At 53.3% G+C, this 10,186-nt stretch overlaps 1 protein-coding gene across 1 annotated transcript in view; it reads right to left on the reverse strand.

The window, feature by feature from the left end:
- The window catches only part of GLP1R (glucagon like peptide 1 receptor), a 36,373-nt gene extending 36,289 nt beyond the window's left edge, over nt 1-84 (reverse strand). Inside the window, exon 1 of the mRNA XM_052649125.1 lies at nt 7-84. Coding sequence (XP_052505085.1) covers nt 7-84 — 78 coding nt within the window. The remainder of the gene's footprint in view (nt 1-6) is intronic.
- Nucleotides 85-10,186: the final 10,102 nt, after the last annotated feature.

Raw genomic sequence — 10,186 nt, forward strand, 5'->3', positions numbered from 1 at the left:
TCTCACCTGGGGGCGGGGGCCGGCCCTGCCCACCGCCCCGAGCAGCAGCAGCGCCAGGCGGAGCGGCCCCGGGGCGCCGGCCATGGCGGGGCGCTCAGCACTGGGCCATCGCTGCCACCTGCGGCACGGCGCGCGCCACGGAGCCCCGGCCGCGCGGGCGGGCGCGGGGGAGGAGCCGGCGCGGGGCCGCCCCGCCCGCAGGAGGGGCCGGGCGGGTCCTGGCTTTCCAACCCGGGCCGCCGAGGCCCCCCGGCCGGTCCTTCTCCGGCGGGAGGTCCCGGGCACTGCGCTCCGGGCCGGTGCGCTCGGGTTCGGGGCGCGCAGGAGCCCGGCCGTCCTCATCCCGCACCCGGACCACCTTCCGGATCCCTCTGCTAAGGAAAGCCAAACCGCCCCCAAGCTGTCCAGGGTACCCCAAAGGGAACTGGGGCCGGAGAAGCGCACAGGACTTGGCCAAGGTCACACCTTCCCTCAGACCCCTTCTGGAAAGTGTAACCCCAAGAGCTGCGAGTGGCTAGGAAGATAGATCCACCCGGAGGGGTTACCCCGTCCCCAAGTCCTCTCCTTCTCGAGTTCTGTCCCGAAGGCGGCCTTGGGACAACCAAGGTTGAAGGGACAGTGACAAACGATCTATGGAGCCCTGCGGGTGGGAGGGCCTACAGGCTCACCACCCCCTCCCGCAGCCTAGCCCTGGTCTGAGTCCCTGGGCTCTTACAACCCCTGGGCCCACGCGATCACGTGTGCCCAAGGCTGTCCTCTGCCCTCCTGCGTCTTCCTCTCGCTGCTTGGTGCCACTCTCTATTTTACCTGCCTTTATATCTCCACACCCCAGCGCAGTGCAGACCTGGGAGCAGGGGCTGGTGGGGCCCAGAATCACCGTCAGCCAGGCTGTGGGAGACAGTGCCAAGAAAGCACTGACTTTCCTGTTCCCTAAAGACAGTGAGGAGACCCAGTGGGAAGAGGGAATTGTACCCGCCTTCCCGCAGTCAATCCTAAAGGAAATCAACCCCGAATATTCATTGGAAGGACTGATGCTGGTGCTGAAACTTCAGTACGTTGGCCACCTGATTTGAAGAATTGACTCATTGGAAAAGACCCCAAGGCTGGGAGAGACTGAAGGCGGGAGGAGAAGGGGATGACAGAGGACGAGATGGTTGGATGGCATCACCGACTCCATGGACATGAGTATGAGCAAGCTCCGGGAGTTGGTGAAAGACAGGAAAGCCTGGAGTGCTGCAGTCCATGGGATTGAAGATTCGGAACACAACTGAAAAACAATCGCGCCCCCCCCACCCCCACATACACACCCACACCACCAACAACAAAAGAACTTTGAAGTGGAGTGGCAGCAGTATTAGCCTGGAGCTACATGGAGCGTGTCTGGACCATTCCAAAGGGAAAGGGAGTCTGTTGGAGCAGCTGCTTCTCAGGGAGAGAACAGAACATCTCAAACCCCAGAGAGAGGTGAGATGCTGGGAGAAGGGAAGAGGAAGAGCGGGGAGGAGGCCTCCAGTGGGAGGAACCAGGGGCTCCCATTCAGCAAGTTCTGCCTCCACTACCTGAGGGTCATTTATTCCCTCTTGCCCAGGTGATGCAGTGGTAAAGAATTTGCCTGCCAGTGCAGGAGATGTAGGGGATGTGGGTTTGATCCCTGGGTCAGGAAGATCCCCTGGAGGAGGAAATGGCAATCCACTTCAGTGTTCTTGCCTGGAGAATCCCTTGGACAGAGGATCCTGGTGGGCTACAGTCCATGGGGTTACAAAAGAGTGAGAAACAACCGAGTGACTATGCACACGCTACCAAGAAGTCAATTTAACAATCACCTTATGTGCCACTTAGGATTAGCTGCAAGGGACAGAAAACCCTGAATAACAGTGGCATAACCAAGGACTTTGTAATGTAATGCAAGGTCAGAGGTTCAGCCCAGGGCTGGGGCAAAGGCTCCTTGACCATCAGGGTGTCCAGCTCTTTCCATTTCCACCATTCTCATGGTTCAGGGCTTCTACCTAATAATCCAAGGTGGCTGCTCCTGCTCCAGCCATGGTATTCAAATTCCAGCCAGCAGGAAGGCGGTAAGGAAAGATGGCTGCACCTCCACCAGTGAGGACACAGCCTGAAAGAGGCAGTCATCAGTTCCACACGCCACGGTGAGCACTCAGACACATAGGCACACTTAGCATTGAAGGAGGCCCTTTTTCCAAACTGTCACTGGCAAGGTTAAATGTCACGGTTTGTATTACTTGAGAAAAAGGCTAGATAGATAGGCACATAACTTGTAGACTCTGCTATATCAGGACTGGGGATTGGGGACAAGAGAAGAGGAGAGAGGAAAAGGGCCAGAGAAAACACCCAGGCAGAACTGAGCCTTTACCATGAATTTATCAACCTCTAAATTACACTCAGTAAGTATCAGCTGAACATCTGCCTTGGCCACACACTGAACTAGGTCCTGGGCATTAAGGGGTGATGCAGTCTGCATCCTCAGAGGGATTATATTCTAGTGCAGGAGGGAGACATTAAGAAAGCAATTATTGGAGCCATTTATATTACAGTTGCAATGGTGATCAGCACCCCTGAGATAAGCAGATGCTGTTGAAGTCCTGCCCTCAGCACGTGAAAGACCATTTTCTTTCTGCTAGGATGGGGTAGGGGGTTGGGGGAGAGGGAGGGTTGGATTTTCTCTGGCTGGGAGGAGAGCTTTGTGTTCAGTCAGTGCAGGGTAGGCACCCTTAGGAACCCAAGCATGGATGGGCAGCAGGGGAGGGATAAATGCCTCAGTGTCTCACCCCTTGGATTCAACAATTCAGAGGTGTACTGCAGTCTCCCAGAGGTCCCCGTGCGATGGAGCCGCAGCTCCCCAGATGGTCACTCGGGTGCTCAATAAAACACTCACTTCCTGGTCTGTCTCGCCTTCCACCAGCAGGGTACTAGTGCTTCCTGAGGGCACCTCCTAAAGAAAAATAAACTAGTTGGGGGGCTTCCCTGGTGGCTTGGTCGGTAAAGAATCTGCCTGCAATGCAGGAGACCCGGGTTCAATCCCTGGGTTGGGAAGATCCTCTGGAGAAGGGAATGGTAAACCACTCCAGTATTCTTGCCTGGAGAATCCCAAGGACAGAGAAGCCTGGCGGGCTACAGTCCATAGCATCAAAAAGAATGGGACACAACTGAATGACTGAGCAACCCACCTCTCTGTGGGTATGGACTATAGCCTGCCAGGCCCCTCTATCCATGGGATTCTCTGGGCAAGAATACTGGAGTACAAATCTTTACTTTTAAATTTTTTAAATTCTTGCTGGGCAAGCCCGGCTGAAGACAGTGGGCAGATAAGAGAAGCCAGAGGTGGGGACCGGCCCCCTGAGCCCAGAGGTATTTGGGTGGAAGATGACTCTCCTCTCCTTTGAACACGTGGGGGTCCAGAACCTCTGAGTCTGCTCTGATTCTGATGCTGCCTCTGGTCTCAGCATGTATTAACACCATCCTGGATTCTGTCTCCTCATTAGACCGAGACTCCGGGAGGGCCAGCATGCTGGATTTGAGTGCTGGGTTTGAGTGCTCAGCGTTGGCAGACTCCTCCCTCCCCTCCAGGAACTGTCTCTGGGTATGACAGGTGATACTCTGTGCTGTGCTCTAGGGCTTCCTTGCAGATTCTAGAAGGCTCTGTATTGAACATGGGGGCAATTTGTCTCCTTAACTTGTAAGTAAATATCAGAGTAGGTCCACAGTCTGATTAACCCCTCAATTTTTTTTTTAAGCAACTTAACTCTCTCCATCCCTTCTTACCTAGTCCTGTAGAGGGTGAGCTTTCTCATACCCTTACCTGACCTCGTCCCTGACCCCATCCATTGGTTCCCCATCACACAGGACCAAGTCCTCCAAACTTGTTAGCCTCTAAGAAAGCTGCCTGGATTGCCCCAGCTCACCTCCCAGCTGGACCTCTGTGCTTTCGAACAAGCAGTCCCCTCTGTCTGAAGAGTCCTCCCCCACCTTGCCTGCCTGAGCTCCTGCTTCTGCTTCAGGACCCAGCTCAGGCAGTCCCTCTGGGAGACCTCCCCTCCGCTCTGCCCCTCAACACTGCCTCGAGACAGCATAGGTGCTCTCACTGGCAGCAGGAACCTTGGAAGGCTCCCCTAAACATGGTTGTCCTCCAGGATCCCCCAACTTCTGCTGGCCCTTAGAGCCTCATGAAGGACGCGCCCCCACCACGAAGCTTTCCATCATCCCCCCAGTTCCTCAGGGCCCCAGTCCCTTGTGTTTACTGAGGCCCTCTGAGCACGTGGGAACCTTCTTTACTGTTACTGGTTGATTTCTCAGTTTCCCCGTGGTCTCTGAGCCCCTGGAGGGCAGGGGTCTTGTTTCACTCACCTCGACAGCCACAGCACCCAGCACAGTGCTTCCGGCATTCTAGGTGCTCAGTGACTCTGGTTTGAAATAACACATGATGGGACTTCCCTGGTGGCCCAGAGCCTAAGACTCTGCCCTCCCAATGCAGGAGGCCTGGGTTTGATCTCCAGTCAGGGAACTAGCTCCCATACGCCACAACTAAGAGTTTGCCTACTGCAACTAAAATCTCGCATGCTGCTAATAAGACCTGGTACAGCCAGATAAATACAAAATGAATATTTAAAACAATACAGTAAAATAACACATGAAATGTATTGAAGCGCTTACCGTGCTCTGTCATGCCCTTATTCTGACTTTCCTTCAGTTTGTGGGCTCTTTGAGGGGCATGATGTTCCCATGTTCATCTCTGCATGTCCTGCATCAGCACAGCCCCGGGTATAGCGTAGGCATACAATAATGCTTGTTGCAATTGGAACAAGTCAGTTCAAGTGTCCAGTACATAGTAGGTCCTGGAAAACATATCTTAAGACGGATGTGCTGGAAGAGAGGACAGATGATGTACTGGAGGGGGTGGTTTGACAGCCCTCTTCTCCCGCCCCTCACTATTATCAGGACACCCCAGCTCAGACTCTGCTGTGGTCTGAATGTCTGTGTTCCCACAGGTTCACAATTGAAATCCTAACCCCATATGTGATGGTATTTAGAAGTGGGGCCTTTCGGGGGTGAGTGGGTCATCATAGCAGAGCTGTCATACATGGCATGACCCCAGAGGACCCCCTCCCCCTTCCACCGTGTGAGGGCGGTGAAAATGGTCGTCTATGAAACCAGGAAGCAGGCTCTCCAGAGACCAAATCCACAAATGCCCTGATCCTGGACTTCTAGCCTCCAGTCATTTGTTGTTTATAAGCCACGGTGTCTATGACACTTCGTCTATGACTGTGTCTATGACACAGCTCAAATGGACTAAAACAAGCCCCACTAGAACATAAGGCAGGAAGCGCTCCCCAGGAACAGGGACTTTAAGGGATGGAATACTGCTCCCTAGGCAAACACTAGGGCTTCCCTAGTGGCTCAGATGGTACAGAATCCGCCTGCAATGCAGGAGACCTGGGTTTGATCCCTGGGTCGGGACGACCCCGTGGAGGAGGGCAAGGGAACCCACTCCAGTATTCTTGCCTGGAGAATCCCTATGGACAGAGGAGCCTGGTGGGCTACGGTCCTTGGGGGTTGCAAAGAATCAGACACGACTGAGCAACTAAGTGCAAGACAGCACAGACTAAGGCTAATCATGAACAGAAACAACAGCTGCCTGGTGTTGAGGCCCCACTCCAGATCAGGTGCTGCTGAACGCTTAGTGTGCCCTGATCGCCTCGAGTCTGATGAGCAAGTACTATTACACCCAATTTATGTATGAGGAGACTGAGGCTCAGGGATGACAAGTGAGCTGCTCAGAGAACAACATGGGCGTTCATCCTGGGTCCACCCACCCTCAAGGCTGGTAAAGGAGAGGAGACAGGCTCCAGCTCTGCCAGCCAGTCCTGGGAGCATCTCTCCTGTGGCTCCTGCCTCCCCAGCCCAGAGCTCTGGATCCAGCTCTTCACCCCCACACCAAAGGCTGCTCCTGTGGCCCAAAGTGAGGCTTCCACTAAGAGACCTTGGTTTTCAGATCATCTTCAGAAATGGGAACGGGAGCAACTGATCTGGGCAGCTGAGGAAAAGAGGCTGTAAGGCCCTCGACCTAAGGGGACAGAGCCCAGGGCAGGCCCCCACCCGCTCTGTCCCTTATTGAGGGGAACCCTCTCAGTGGGGAGACCTGGCCAGTGGGCAGAACTGAGTCTTTCTCTTGAGGGAAGGTAAGGGCGGGTGGGGGAACCAGAGGGAAAAATGGGGGTGGGGTGGGGAGAGAAGAAAGCACTGCGAAGGAGGACAAGTGTCTCTTGTCCATACAGCCAGGTTCCTTCCGAACTCCAAGTTCCTAAGAAGCTTGTTTATTTTCCAAAGCTCAAGACCATAGCCCTGTTCTGGCAGACCGGATGAGGAAAGAACCAACATGCAACCTAGAATAAATACATGTGCACGCTCAGCGCACACACACAGACATACACACATACACACCTACACACAGATCTTAGGCTCTGTAAGTCCTGGGTTGAAATCCAGCTCATCACTCACCGAACATCTCTGAGCCTTGCTCTCTCAGTCTGTAACATGGGGATAATAATAAAGACCAATATTTACAGAGGCTTTGCCTTGAGCGGGGCGTGTTCTAGGAGCCGTGTGAGTGTTATCCAGTTAATGCTTACTGTCGCCCTCGCCCTACTCGTCTCCAGGAGAGTCTGAAGATTTGCTGCTAGGAGGAGGCAGAGACCACAGGAGTGGGCCCAGGAATCTGTCTTCTGCCAGGAGTCAGGGGAATGTGCCTGCCTGCGGCTCCCAGGGTGAGGGAGTGAGCCACGGGGTGTGGGGGAGGGAACGCCCACCAGGCCAGGGCTCCACCCCTTTACTTCCGGCTTCTCTTCTCGAGACCCTGCCCTCTGTCCCCCTGACTCAGAGCTTCTGGGAGCAGCCCTGCCTTGTGAAGTGTGATCATTTCTATCCCTGTTTTACAAAGGAGGACTCCCAAGTGCAAACCAGTGGAGTGACTAACCCAAGATAGGTCAAGAGAGCCTGGATGCAGCCCACCCGGACCCCTCGCACTGACTGCACAAACACCGTCACACCTGGCAGGATGTGTTACGATGTGCACAAACACATCATAACTGCCCTTGTCCAGAACCTGGCACTCGTAAGTCTTCCGTAATTATAAGCATTACCGCCGCCACTGTTGTTCCCCGTGGCCCTCCATCTTCCCAGCTGTGCCAATGCCCAGAGCTCCAGCTCAGCCCATCCCTTCCCCGTCCAGATGGCTACAGGCACCCCCAGGTCTAGGGGCGGGAGGAGGCTGGCTGGACACGAGAGGCTCTGTCCCCCGCACAGTCCCCCTGTCGCCGCCCCCATCCTGCCGTCCAGCCGAGCTTCCCAAGTACTGGGTCCTGTTCAAGCACCGGGCAGTCAGCTGGCAGGATTTACAGCCTCTTGAGCTACAGTGATTATTGCTCTCTTGGGCAGAGGGAGCACCACGTGTCACAGTGTCAGTTTCCTAACTGACTCCTCACTGAGAGAAGTCAGTGCCATCATTCCCACTTTACATGGGGGGAAACTGAGTCCCCAAGAGTCAGGGGATTTGTTTGAGCTCACTTAGCAAGGGCGGCAGCATTTGTGCATCTGTGGAGCAAGGAAGAGAAGAATGAGGTGAGAACAGCAACATTCCTCTCTCTTCTTCACCTGGGGATTCCGGCTAGAAATGACTGGGATCCCTCCGTCTCCCCAGCAGGAAAGGGGTTATAGTGTCAGCAGCAGGGAGGAGGTGAGAGAAAACAAGGGTGCGGGTGGGGAGAGAGTCATCGTGCGGAGAGGGGCTTGGCGAGAGCAGGACCTGTGAGGGGCAGGCGTTGCCCTAAGAGCCGTCTGCCCTCTTCCCTTTAACGAGAAGGTGGTGCAGCAGTGCTGGCGGAGAGCTCCCCAGACCTGCCGTGTGTTTGTTTCCTGGGGTTGCTATAATAAAGCACCACAACTGGTGGCTTACACAAAAGGATGTGTTGTCTCACAGTTCTGGAGGCGTGAGGTCAGAAATCAAGGTGTCATCAGGGTTGGGTCCGCCTGAGAGTTCAGATGGTGAATCTAGTCCAGGCCTCTCTCCCAGCTTCTATAGCTTCAGGCATCCTTGGTTCATAAATGGCATTCTCCCTGTGTCTTCACATGTTCTTCCTTCTGTGTACATCTACCTGCTTATTTAAATTCTATGCCAAGTACATCATGAGAAATGCTGGACTGGATGAAGCACAAGCTGGAATCAAGATTGCCGGGAGAAATATCAGTAACCTCCGATATGCAGATGACACCACCCTCATGGTAGAAAGAGAAGAACTAAAGAGCCTCTTGATGAAAGTGAAAGAGGAGAGTGGAAAAGTTGGTGTAAAACTCAACATTCAGAAAACTAAGACCGTGGCATCTGGTCCCATCACTTCATGGCAAATAGATGGGGAAACAATGGAAACAGTGACAGACTTTATTTTGGGGGGCTCCAAAATCACTGCAGAGGGTGACTGCAGCCATGAAATTAAAAGACACTTTCTCCTTGGAAGAAAAGTTTATGACCAACCTAGACAGTTTATTAAAAAGCAGAGATATTACTTTGCCAACAAAGGTCCATCTAGTCAAAGCCATGGTTTTTCCAGCAGTCATGTATGGATATGAGAGTTGGACTATAAAGAAAGCTGAGCACTGAAAAATTGATGCTTTTGAACTGTGGTGTTGGAGAAGACTCTTGAGGGTCCCTTAGACAGCAATAAGATCCAACCAGTCAATCCTAAAGGAAATCAGTCCTGAATATTCATTGGAAGGACTGCTGCTGAAGCTGAAACTCTAATACTTTAGCCACTTGATGCGAAGAAGTGACTAATTTGAAAAGACCCCAATGCTGGGAAAGATTGAAGGTGGGAGGAGAAGAGGATGGATGACAGAGGATGAGATGGTTGGATGGCATCACTGGCTCAATGGACATGAGTTTGAGTAAGCTCCGGGAGTTGGTGATGGACAGGGAAGCCTGGTGTGCTGCAGTCCATGGGGTCTCAAAGAGTTGGACACAACTGAGCAACTAAACTGAACTGAACCCGTCTCCAAACTTCCCTTTTGTACAAGGACACCAATCATTGGATTGTGTGTGCCTGTTAAGTCATTTCAGTAGTGTGGGACTCTTTGGGACCCCATAGACTGTAGCCCCGGAAAAGGCAGTGGCACCCCACTCCAGTACTCTTGCCTGGAAAATCCCATGGATGGAGAAGCCTGGTAGGCTGCAGTCCATGGGGTCGCTGAGGGTCGCACAAGACTGAGCGACTTCACTTTGACTTTTCACTTTCGTGCATTGGAGAAGGAAATGGCAACCCACTCCAGTGTTCTTGCCTGGAGAATCCCAGGGACGGGAGCCTGGTGGGCTGCCATCTATGGGGTCGCACAGAGTCGGACATGACTGAAGTGACTTAGCAGCAGCAGCAGACTGTAGCCCACCAGACTCCTTTGTCCATGGGATTCCCTCAGGCAAGAATACTGGAGTGGGTTCTCCATATTGGATTAGGGTCCACCCTAATGACCTCATTTTAACTTGATTACCTCTCTAAAGACCCTGTTTCCAAACAAAGGTCACATTCTAAGGTATTTAGAGTTGGGACTTCAAGATATGTTTTGTGGGAGAATACAATTCAGCCTGTTAGTTGTTGAGACCACCGTATTTCCCAGTCTCCCTTGATGTTCCATGTGGCCAGTGGATCATGGAGGAAAGTGGTATAGGCCCAGAAAACCTCCCACATGATTCTCCACACCTTCTCCTCCTCCATACCTTCTCCGCCTCCATCAACCAGCTGGACACAGATGATCAAGTGGAGAACTCCAAGGCCCACCAGACAGAAGGAGCCTGGGTCCTTGGATAACTGCCTGGGGCAGAGTTTCCTGCTGACCTGCCCTGGGGTGTATCATGTTAAGTCACTGAGACTGGGGAGCTGTCACTGCAGCTAATCTACCCCTAGAGACACTGCTGGTGGGTGTCCCTGGGAGCAGTGCTGGTCAGGCCAGGGGGGCCTTCTGGAGGTCCCCCTTTTGTACCTGCGAGTAGGTGAATGAGACCCCTCCTTCTAGGTCTGTCTCCTCCTTGCTTTGGTCAGTGGATAGCAGCATCGCAGAGGACATTTGGGATCATGTGGCCAGGGCTCCCATTTGTCCTTATTCATATGGCTCCTATCTTTATATTTTT

This window comes from Budorcas taxicolor, chromosome 11 (genome assembly GCF_023091745.1).
Source record: "Budorcas taxicolor isolate Tak-1 chromosome 11, Takin1.1, whole genome shotgun sequence".
NCBI classification, from domain to species: domain Eukaryota; kingdom Metazoa; phylum Chordata; class Mammalia; order Artiodactyla; family Bovidae; genus Budorcas; species Budorcas taxicolor.